Here is a 12,388-nt window from a genome sequence, read left to right on the forward strand (position 1 = left end):
TGGCTGGAGACCAAGTAGAAAGAAACTCTCCTCCAACTCCCCAAAGATTGTCCACTGTCTGCAAGTATAAAGTAAGGAGTGCAATGGAATACACCCCACTTACCTGGACAAGTGTGGCTCCAACAACACAAGCTTGACACCATCCAGGGCAAAGCAGCTTGCTGGACTGGCACCAAATCCACAAACGGTCACTCCCTCCATCACCAATGCTCAGTGGCAAATTGCAACCATTTACAAGATGCACTGTAGAAATTCAGCAAAGATCCTTAGACATTTTTCGAATCCACAACCAACTATGTAGAAGGGCAGCAGATACATGGGAACACCATCTGCAAGTTCCTCTCCAAGCTACACACCATTCTGACTTCAAAATATATCACCATTCCTTCAGTGTTGTGTCAAAATCCCAGAACTCCCTCCTTAGCAGCATTGTATGCTCACTTACAAACATTGTAACAATACAAAAGGTAATTCACCACTACCTTCTCATGGTGGATTAAGGATTGGCAATAAATGCTAGCTCAGTCAGCTCAATCCCATAAATTAATTAAAAATGGAATAACTTGCCAGCCTTCTAGTAGCTAGCTCCAGGTTGGCATTGATAGAGACTTAACCAAGTTAGCACTTAAGACATAGGAGCAGAAATTAGGCCATTCGGCCTACCGAGTCTGCTCCACCATTCAATCATGGCTGATAAGTTCCTCAACCCCATTCTCCCACTTCTCTCATCCCCCTGCGCCCCCCCACAACCCACCACCGCCAGCCCTTGATAATTAAGAACCTATCTATCTCAGTCTTAAAATGTACCTGGCCTCCACAGCCTTTTTAGATTCACCAGTCTCTGGGTGAAGAAGTTTATCCCTATCTCTATTCTAAGAGATCTTCCCTTTACTCTAAGGCTACACCCATAGGTCCTAGTCTCCTATCAATGGAAGCACCTTCCCAACATCCACTTCATCCAGGTCATTCAAGTTTCAATTAGATTTCCCACCCCCCCCCCGCCCCATCCTTCTAAACTTCCATGAGTATAGAGCCAGAGTCCTCAAACATTCCTCATACGTTAAGCTTTTCATTCCTGGGACCATTCTCATGAGCCTCATCTGAACCCACTCCAGGGCCAGTACATCCTTCCTGAAAAACTGGTCTCAACTCTGACCCTTGTGGAGCACCACTTGTCACTAGCTGCCATCCTGAGAAAGACCCTTTCATCCCCACCCTCTGCCAGCCAGCCAATCTTCTATCCATGCCAGCACCTCGCCTCTAACACCACATGCCCTCATCTTACTCAGCAGCCTCCTGTGCAGCACCTTGTCAAAGGCCTTCTTGAAGTCCAGGTAGATAACATCCATTGGTTCATCTTGGTCTACCCTGCTCATTAATTCCTCAAATAATTTTAACAGATTTGTCAGGCATGACATCCCCTTAATGAAACCATGCTGACTTTGCCCTATTTTACCATATACTTCCAAATATTCAGAAATCTCATCCTTTACAATGGATTCACGATTTTACCCACGACCGAGGCTAGGCTAATCGGCCTCTAAATTTTTCATCTTTTGCCTTAGTACCTTTTTAAACAGGGGTGTCACGTTAACCATTTTCCAGTCTTCTGGGACCTTCCTTGACTGTCAATTCCTGAAGGATCACCACTAATGCTTCCACTATCTCTTTAGCTCTGTCCTTTAGAACTCTGGGGTGTAGTCCAACTGGTCCAGGAGATTTATCCACCTTCGGTCCAATCAGTTTTACTAGCACATTTTCCTTAGTGATGGCCACCAAACACTGCTCTGTCCCAGACACTCAAATTTTTGGGAGATGCTCGTGTCTTCCACCGTGAAGATTGTCATCTATGTCATCATCCAGTCTCAAGACATCCCAGTGGCATGCAGCTGACAGAAGTGCCTTTGCAGAGAAGTCTCCGCTGCATGCAGGATAATGCACAATTAGATCCCCTAAACAGTGAATTCATAGCTTGGTTAAGAACGGGCTGCCAAATATCCAGCATCCTAAAGAAGAGAGCTAACACATTGCGTGCTTTTTATTTGTCTGGAGGAACACAGCAGGCCAAGCAGAAGAGCAGCAGAAAAGTTGATGTTTCAGGTCAGGGCCCTTCGAACTTGGTCTACTGTATTCACTGCTCCCGAAGTGGCCTGCTCTACGTTACTGAGACCAAGCATAGACTCGGAGACCATTTTGTAGAGCATCTGCGCTCTGTATGTGTCAAACTATACCACCTTCATATCGTCAATCATTTTAACTCTCCCCTCCCATTCCCTGGGAGCTATGTCCATGCTGAGCCTCCTCCAATGCCACAATGCCATCATAACTGGATGAGCAACCCCTCATTCTGCCTCAAGGGCCTACAGTCTGATGGCCTAAACATTGAATTCAGTTTCAAAGTCTCCCCACACCAGCCTCCCTCTCATCCCTATCTCCTTGACCTGACAACTTGTCCATCTTCTCTCCCCATCGATCCCACTGACCAATCCCCACTACTCCCTACCTGCACTCAATTGTCATCTTCCCACCTACCTTCCCCAGCCCCACTCCTCCTCTCTATTTCCCAGCTCCCTTCCCCCATCCATTTCTGAAGGGTCCCAACCCAAAACATCAACTTTCCCGCTCCTCTGATGCTGCCTGGACTGCCGAGTTTCTCCAGCTCCACACTGCTGTCCGATTCCAGCATCTGCAGTTCTTGCTATCTCTATTTGTCTATCTCATTTCAACTTGCTTCTTTTCCAGTCACTAGGACAAAAATCTGCTTAGAGCTTTCACCAGGAGAGCAGAACTAAGCAATATACTCAAATTCAACTTAAAATTAGTTCAATTTATTATACTAAATTGCTATTTTGCTGTCCCCTTTACATTACTTAATTATTGGATAACTTCAAATCTTTCCAGCACAGAATTATCAGTATTGCAGATTACTGAAACCTTATTCTTCAGACTCAAATTTTCCCTTTTGAAAAGCAATGCAACAGAACTATCAAACATCAGCAACTGAAAATGCAGGCATTGAAATATGTACGAAGAAAACCTAGCAGTGAAGTAAGCTTGAGACAACAGTCACATTTCCAGATTTCTGACTAGGACTCATACTGGGGTTTGCGCAAGGCCTGATTCAATCATTAGTCTCTCGCTAACAATGGTTAATGCTCCAGTGCTATATTGAAAAGACTCCAGTCTTTCAGATGTTACCCAGTTTGTCCTCTTCAATGGATACAAGCAATTCAATGGCATTATTTGCATGAATAGGGAAGTTCTGCTCAATATTTATCCCTGAACTGAAAAATTAGCTGGTCACTTAGCTCGGTGGTTTGTGAAACACTGCTATACACATCTGCCTCCATTACAACTACAGAAATATTGCAAGAGTACATCATTGGTTGTAAAACATCTTGGGTCATCTGAAGGATGGCAAGTCCTACATACATTCAAGTTCGACTAAGTTAAATGGAGTGGTCCAGAGGCTAAACTCTCAGAAATTGCAAAGCTGGGAAATGTAGATTGGAAGTCAGGTAATGCAAGTTAGTTGAGAGATTCCAATGAATAGTCACCTGTTGTGGTGACGATATTTCTATTCACCTCAGCTAGTGTAAGGCATTTGTAAAATAAAACATCTGCTTTTTCAGGTGTCCAATTTTCTCAGGACAAGGAAAATAGGCAATACGCATAGAGTTGCTAGCATCACAACCTACAAATTAGAAACAAAGCGCAAAAAGCCAAGTCAACAGCGGTCCATCAATATCCATGTCATTGTTCAGACAATGAGTTTTAAGAATGACTTTCCCCCGACCCCCAAGAGGGATGCTAACTTTGGGGCTAAAGGAAATAGAAATCTAAAATAAAAACTGCAAATCTGAAACAAAAGAAATTGCTGGAGAAACTCAGCAGGTCTGGCAGTATCTTTGGAGAGAAAGGAGGGTTAACATTTCAGGTCCTGTGATGCTCAGAGTATTCTGAAGGGTCACTGGGCCAGAAATATTTATTCTGCTTTCTCTCCACAGATGCTACCACACCTGCTGACTTTCTCCAGCAACTTCTGCTTTTATTACAGGAAACTCTGGCTAATTTCAGGAACAAGTTCACTGTCTCTAAAGCCCTCAAACAAGGCACCAAGACACATGTGGCAACGTTACTCAAGTCACTAAAGGGTGCTGTTAAGTCAGGCCATAGGTTCCGAAGATATGTATCTCCAGGGATTTTTTTTCCTACCACCCTCATCTTGCACTGGAAACAGAAGTTGATCCTAAGTATGGAAGGAATGTCACCTGGAAGAGAGGTTGAGCTTGTACACGGTGTTTAGAAGAATGAGAGGTGACCTTATTGAAACATACAAGCTTCTTCAAAGACTTGACAAGGGAGACTGAGATGTTCTTTATTGGATAACCTAGGGCCAGAGGGCATAATCACAGAGTATGGAATTGCTCATCTAAGAACAGGAAGGAAATTCCTTCTCAAAAAGGCAGTGAATCTGTGGAATGCTTTACCACAGATGGCTGTTGAGGCCGGGTCACTTCATATATTCAAGGCAGTGATAAACAGATTTTTAATCAGTAGGGGAATTGAGAGTTATAGGGAAAAAGCAGGAAAGTGGAGTTACCAATTATAAGATCAACCACGATTTCATTCAACCAAATTTCCAACTTCTGCCCTAAGTCTGCTGGTCTTACGTGGAGACAGTCACATTTGGTTGAATCAGTGCAAGTTACAGCCTTTTTCACTTCAGGCAAAATTCCACTTTTCTAATAGCTACCATGTTGCTTTATCTAAATTACATTAAAGGTACACTAATTAATAAACTAAAGACAAATAGGTGGCAGAGTGTTGCTTTGGAATTTTCGATTTCAATTTGGGAATTAAGTTTGGACCAGGTCTCCGGCTGAAACTATAAACATTGTGACAAATGGATTCAATATGCTCCCGAAATAACTTCGGCTGAGTGAGGTTTGAACTGAAGTAGCAACACTAAACGTGAAATCAGTTCTACAGGATAGCTCAGATACAAGAAAAAGTTAGTGAATTTATTTCCTTCTGTCTGCCAAGTCCTATCCCAGAACCTAATTAATATTTCTCATCCCCTCCCTACAAAGGTAATTTCACCATACCTGTCGAGCAAAAGAATGGATTTCAATTATCTTCTGAATGCACTGACTGTGTGCTCATTTGACAGTAGCCAAAGTACAGGAATATATCAAGTGTAAACATATTCATTTGTCAAATTTGGTCTGTGGCTTCCTTCATTGTAACCCTTGTTGCCATATGTCAGTATTGCACAAATTACCCATCATCTGAAATAACTCCATTCTCCACCCTCAAATTGTTTTACTTGCTTAGAACAAAGACAGACAGCTTTTTCCAAAAACATTAAAAGGTGCAAAATTTCACAAACTAGGTGTAGTCTTAGCCCAAGATAATAAAATGTGAGGCTGGATGAACACAGCAGGCCAAGCAGCATCTCAGGAGCACAAAAGCTGACATTTCACGCCTAGACCCTTCATCAGAGAGGGGGATGGGGAGATGGAACTGGAATAAATAGGGAGAGAGGGGGAGGCGGACCGAAGATGGAGAGTAAAGAAGATAGGTGGAGAGAGTATAGGTGGGGAGGTAGGGAGAGGATAGGTTAGTCCAGGGAAGACAGACAGGTCAAGGAGGTGGGATGAGGTTAGTAGGTAGCTGGGGGTGCGGCTTGGGGTGGGAGGAAGGGATGGGTGAGAGGAAGAACCGGTTAGGGAGGCAGACAGGTTGGACTGGTTTTGGGATGCAGTGGGTGGGGAGCTGGGCTGGTTGTGTGGTGCAGCGGGGGGGAGGGACGAACTAGGCTGGTTTAGGGATGCAGTAGGGGAAGGGGAGATTTTGAAACTGGTGAAGTCCACATTGAGACCATATGGCTGCAGGGTTCCCAGGCGGAATATGAGTTGCTGTTCCTGCAACCTTCGGGTGGCATCATTGTGGCAGTGCAGGAGGCCCATGATGGACATGTCATCTAGAGAATGGGAGGGGGGAGTGGAAATGGTTTGCGACTGGGAGGTGCAGTTGTTTGTTGCGAACTGAGCGGAGGTGTTCTGCAAAGCGGTCCCCAAGCCTCCGCTTGGTTTCCCCAATGCAGAGGATGCCGCACCGGGTACAGTGGATGCAGTATACCACATTGGCAGATGTGCAGGTGAACCTCTGCTTAATGTGGAATGTCATCTTGGGGCCTGGGATAGGGGTGAGGGAGGAGGTGTGGGGACAAGTGTAGCATTTCCTGCGGTTGCAGGGGAAGGTGCCGGGTGTGGTGGGGTTGGAGGGCAGTGTGGAGCGAACAAGGGAGTCACAGAGAGAGTGGTCTCTCCGGAAAACAGACAGGGGAGGGGATGGAAAAATGTCTTGGGTGGTGGGGTCGGATTGTAAATGGCGGAAGTGTCGGAGGTTGATGCGTTGTATCCGGAGGTTGGTAGGGTGGTGTGTGAGAACGAGGGGGATCCTCTTAGGGCGGTTGTGGCGGGGGCGGGGTGTGAGGGATGTGTTGCGGGAAATACGGGAGATGCGGTCAAGGGCGCTCTCGATCACTCTGGGGGGGAAGTTGCGGTCCTTAAAGAACTTGGACATCTGGGATGTGCGGGAGTGGAATGTCTTATCGTGGGAGCAGATGCGGCGGAGGCGGAGGAATTGGGAATAGGGGATGGAATTTTTGCAGGAGTGTGGGTGGGAGGAGGTGTATTCTAGGTAGCTGTGGGAGTCGGTGGGTTTGAAATGGACATCAGTTACAAGCTGGTTGCCTGAGATGGAGACTGAGAGGTCCAGGAAGGTGAGGGATGTGCTGGACATGGCCCAGGTGAACTGAAGGTTGGGGTGGAAGGTGTTGGTGAAGTGGATGAACTGTTCGAGCTCCTCTGGGGAGCAAGAGGCGGCGCCGATACAGTCATCAATGTACCGGAGGAAGAGGTGGGGTTTGGGGCCTGTGTAGGTGCGGAAGAGGGACTGTTCCACATAACCTACAAAGAGGCAGGCATAGCTGGGGCCCATGCGGGTGCCCATGGCCACCCTCTTAGTCTGTAGGAAGTGGGAGGAGTCAAGAGAAGTTGTTGAGTGTGAGGACGAGTTCGGCTAGGCGGATGAGAGTGTCGGTGGAGGGGGACTGGTCGGGCCTGCGGGACAGGAAGAAGCGGAGGGCCTTGAGGCCATCTCCATGCGGAATGCAGGTGTACAGGGACTGGACGTCCATGGTGAATATGAGGTGTTGGGGGCCAGGGAATTGGAAGTCCTGGAGGAGGTGGAGGGCGTGGGTGGTGTCACGGACGTAGGTGGGGAGTTCCTGGACCAAAGGGGAGAAAATGGAGTCCAGATAGGTGGAGATGAGTTCGGTGGGGCAGGAGCAGGCTGAGACGATGGGTCGACCAGGGCAGGCAGGTTTGTGGATTTTGGGAAGGAGATAGAAACAGGCCATGCGGGGTTGGGGAACAATGAGGTTGGAGGCTGTGGGTGGGAGGTCCCCTGAGGTGATGAGGTCGTGAATGGTGTTGGAGATGATGGTTTGGTGCTCGGGTATAGTCTTAGCCCACTTGAGATTTAAGCACAATTTGGTCTGGGATGCCAGTATACCGTACTGCAGTCAGTGGTATCTTCTTTCCAATGAAGACAAACAAACCAGAGGACCAATATCAATTCAAAGAGTGTGTAGGAGCATATTGCCAGGAGCAGCAATAGGCATATGTAAAAAAAGAGGCCCCAAGGTGAAGCTACGACACAAGATGATTTGCATGCAAAACAGCAGAAGCAGCATGCAATAAACAGGGCTAATAGATTTCACAACCAACAGATCAGATCCAAGTTCTGCAGTCATAATAGTGCTAGACATTTAAATAACTAAAGGGAGGAGTCGACTCCACAAATATCCCCATCAATGGCAGGAGAGCAATACATTAGTGCAGAAGATAAGACTGAAGCATTTACAACAACGTTCATCCATAAGTGCTGAGTGGATGATCCATCTCAACCTCCTGAGTTCCCAAGTATCAGATACTAGTCTTCAGCCAAATAGATTCCCTCCATGCCATATCAAGAAACAGTTGAGCGTACTGAATATTGCAAATGCTATGGACTCTGACAATATCCTGGCAGTGGTCATGAAGATTTGCTGAAGAACAAGCTGTTCTAGTACAGCAACCATACTGGCACCTACCTGGCAATTTGGAAAGTAACCCAGGTACATCCTGTTCACAAAAGGCAGCACAAACTCAATGCCACTATTTACCACCCTAACCAACTCAAACAGTATCGAGATAAAAGAATCATGACAGAGTTATCAACAGAAACTTAACAACAACCTGCTGACCGATGCTCAGTTCAGTGCCCACCAGGTTTCCTCACCTCATTAGAGCTTCTGTTGAGACTGACTGCCCCCAACATCATTTAACCAAGCATGTCACCAAGTCTTCTCCACAAATTCAAGTTGATGAGATTCTGGCAAAAAACTCTCCACTAGCTCAAGTCATACTGAACACAAAGGTTGAGGTTGATGAAGCAAATTACCCTAGTGCTGGAACATTGCTGCAGGAAGTCTTCAAGGTATATGTTCTAATCAACCTGTTCAGCAACATTATTACACACTTCTGAAGCAGGTGGGATTGGAACCTAGGTCTCCTGGCTCAGAGGGATAGACCCTGCCAACGTGACCCTGGGCCTCAGTTCCTCAGGATAGCTATCTTATCAAACCAGCGTAGGGACGTTATTACACACCTCTAGAACAGGTGGGACTTGAACCCCAGCCTTCTGGCTCAAAAGTTCATCAGGATAATATTCTGGGCCTAATCATCATCTGCACCTTCCAGCCCCTACAAACACAGCCACCTAGAGAAGGACAAAAGCAGCAGATACATGGGAACATCACTACCTGCAAGTTTCTCTTCAACCTACACACCATCCAGATTTGGAAGTTTATACAGGTGAGACTTCATTGTCACAAAATTCCACAGCTTCCTTCCTGACAGTACTATGGGTGTAGTTACACGTCAAGTGCTGCAGCAGCTCATCACTTCTCAAGGGGAATTACAGCGTGGCACTAAATGCCAGCCTTATCAGCAATGCCCACTTCCTGTGAATTTTTGTTTTAAAAATTAAATCAGATGCCAAAACTTCAATGTTGCAGAAAGCCTAGAGTATGAAAAGTGCAGCAGAAATGGAATTTAGGAAAGCAAAGGCAGTGCATGAATTTGCATGTAAAAACAAGAAAAGCTCAGTTGTATCAATACATAAAGTACTCAGGATACGGTCAAGTCAATTAAAAAGGTAACTTGCACACAGTGGAGAAAAATATACATGGGTATGCTTCATAATGACTGCTTTGTGGCAGTCTTTGCAAGGGAGAGGGACAACGCCATCTTTGTAGTTAATAAGAAGGGGCAAGAACTATCAGATGGGATAAAGAGAGAGAGAGACAGTAAACATTGAGGTGTTTAGCATCCTCAAAAGTAATTACACTGCCAGGCCTGGATGAAATACATCCCAAACTGTTAAGATACAGTGAAGGCCCTGACCATCATTTTCCAATCCTCTCTGGACACTGGATAGTTGCTTTAAAAAGTGAGCAATCATTAACCAGAGGAAGTACACAGTGAACCTAACCTGGTGAGAAAATTATTGGACAGATTAATCAAGGACAGCAAGCATGGATTTGTTTTTTAAATTCTAGGTGGTGACTGACTAACAACTAAAACTTTTGTGCTCGTAAAGAGATCGATGAGGTTAGTGCATTTAAATAAGTCTACTTGGGTTTTATCAAGGCTTTTGACAATATTCCACACTAACAGACTGGTTAAAAACTGAAAGCCTATGGGATAAAACTGGCTCAGTGCAGGGAGCAAAGGAAAACAGTTATCAGCTGGTATTTCTCCAATAGCCAACTGTTTCCAGTGGGGTAACAGTGGAGCTGGAGGAACACAGGCCATGCAGCAGAGGAGCCAGAAATGTGTTGTTTTGGGTCAGGACCCTTCAGAAATTTTTGAAGAAGGGTCCCGACCAGAAACGTCAGTTTTCTTGCTCCTCTGATCCTGCATGGTCTTGGTTCCTCCAGCTCCACACTGTTACCTCAGACTCCAGCATCAGTAGTTCTAAATCTGCAGGCACTAGGAATGTAGTCATGTGATTAAAAGGAAGAAAGCTGTAGACTATTGGAAGATTTAAATGCACTGGTGAGGTAGCAGAAAAGTAGCAAATTGAATTCAATCCAGTAATGTGTGAAATAACGCTTTTAGGGTGGACGAAAAATTGAGAAAATACACAAGGAAAATAATAGGACTCTGGAAAGAGTCGAGGAGACGGACAGAGGGATCTTGAGGGGTCCAGAACAGGGCAAAAGGTAGTTAAGAAGCCATATGTTTATCAACACTGGCCGAAGGGATAAGAGGAGATAAGTTCACATTAGACAGGACATGGAGAAGATTTACTAAGGATGCCTTCTGTAATGGAGAATTTTTATTATACAAAACAATTTTTTTTTAAACAGAAGCAGCCATGGGGATATTTGATTGAGGTACAGAAAATTATGAAGCATCCAGAGTGTGGGAATATGGTGGTCTTGTGGTGTAGCAGGCACAGCTTCTGCCTTTGAGCAGAGTTCGAGTCCCATTGCAGGACTTGATGGCCAAGGATGCCATGTCATGATGTGCCAAAACAAGTTGACTATCAGTCTGCAAATCCTTCCAATAGGTCTATAGGTGGCACTAAAAATAGGAGAGTCTCCTGGTCAGCCATGCTTGACACGAAGTGGTGACAGGCTGATGACCTACTCAAAAGCAACTTCACCAAGCTAAACAGACGCACACACTGCTGTGTCTACTTCCTCCAGCACTAGGTGCAACGGGAATTAAAAATGGAGAGAGTGGGGACAGAAAGGACCTACTTTTGTTAGCAGAGGTGTCACTGACAAAAAATGGATCAGAACGGAGTCGGGCAATTTTGTTTTCACCCAGATGATAAAAGAACTTGCTGCCTGAAATGGTAGTAGAGACAAAAGACTTGCAAATTCAAAAAGACACTTGATCACACCCTTGTAAGCTCTAAAATCAGAAAATGGGATTCAGCAAGGCAGCTGTTTTGAACCAACACAGACAGACGAGGCGACGTGACCTCCTTCCGTGCTACAAAGCTCTGTAATGCTTGAGGTCTATATTAGATATTTCTCTATTTTTAAGCTCAGCCAAGGTTTAATCAGTTAGCGTTAAAGCAGATTAACAGCTGCTACACAAATCAAGGTCCACATACGGCCCAAAAGTATGTTATGTAAACAATAAACGGATTCATGATAAGACAAAGAGCAGATTTCTTCCCCCCACCTTTTAACATACGTACAACCCAATGTCAGATCAATCACAATCACATCACTGTCACTTGCTTGAGGTCGTGACAAAAAAAAACAAAAGATCTACTGAACCAGCTCAAGTGAAGTCAATACATTGAAATCACGCTAAAGGTTAATTGTCAGTGAGAGTATTTGCTGGCACACCGGCCAACGACACTGGTGTAGTAGCACAAACACCCGCTCTGGCAGCGCTTATCAACTCGCCTGTCCTTTAATGATAGGATCCGAGAGGATCTCGATTCCGTATTTCATCTCGTTTAGTTCTTCAATGTTGAGAAAAGCCGAAAGGTACATGAACTGCATCGACCAGACGCTCAAAAGCACGAAGGCCCTCGCCGCAGCCGCCATCTTGAAAAATATTCACCGAGGCGCCTGGACACCTCAGCCGAACTTTAATAGCATTGTTCCCTCCTCTTCACTGAAGCTATTGGTCAATAGTCCCACAGTGACCAATCAGACGGCGATGTGGCGTTATCTCGAAGATGAGTGGACCAACTGTCACGTCACTTTGGCGCTGCAACCTAACCTTCTTGCGGCTGCCTGGTAACCAAACCCTGACCATTCCAACTCCACCACGCTGATTGTTCGGAAAGGTCGTGGCCGATGTCTGATTGGATAATGCTCTTGCCACTCACAATTGTAGACCTCCGATTGCCCGATCCCACGCCCATCAAGGCGGAGGCTGGCCTCCGGCCCTCATCTTCAATTTGAGAAGTACATTTGCCATTCAGTGATTGTTGAACTGAAATGTCAATTTTGGGGGAACGACTTTCCTACGAAGGTAAAATCTTGCGGATGCTGGAACTAAAAAAGCGTGCCCTGGCAGTCATCTTTAGGTGTAGTAACGTCTGCAGACAGAGAGAAGAGTTACCGTTTCCAGTAAATGGCCTTACATCAGATTGGAATATGAGAGATTTTCTGCAAGTGATCTGTCCCCAACCCCCTTTTTAATTCCTGCCCTCCACAAGCTATGAAATCCTTCAAGACCTCCAAACTCATCCATTTCTGCCTTTCTGTCCATCCCCAATTTTAACCCGTTCTGAGGAA

The 12,388-nt window shown here is 45.5% G+C and overlaps 1 protein-coding gene across 2 annotated transcripts in view; it reads right to left on the minus strand.

Annotated features, from left to right (window-relative positions):
• Positions 1 to 11,735, minus strand: part of os9 (OS9 endoplasmic reticulum lectin) — a 50,927-nt gene extending 39,192 nt beyond the window's left edge. Inside the window, exon 1 of one of the 2 annotated variants that reach the window (XM_048523574.2) lies at positions 11,546 to 11,735. In XM_048523574.2, coding sequence (XP_048379531.1) covers positions 11,546 to 11,689 — 144 coding nt within the window. In that variant the 5' untranslated portion in view covers positions 11,690 to 11,735. The remainder of the gene's footprint in view (positions 1 to 11,545) is intronic. The other variant, XM_048523573.2, reaches the window with a different exon arrangement.
• Between the last annotated feature and the right edge of the window lie 653 nt (positions 11,736 to 12,388).

Source organism: Stegostoma tigrinum, chromosome X (assembly GCF_030684315.1).
Source record: "Stegostoma tigrinum isolate sSteTig4 chromosome X, sSteTig4.hap1, whole genome shotgun sequence".
NCBI lineage: Eukaryota > Metazoa > Chordata > Chondrichthyes > Orectolobiformes > Stegostomatidae > Stegostoma > Stegostoma tigrinum.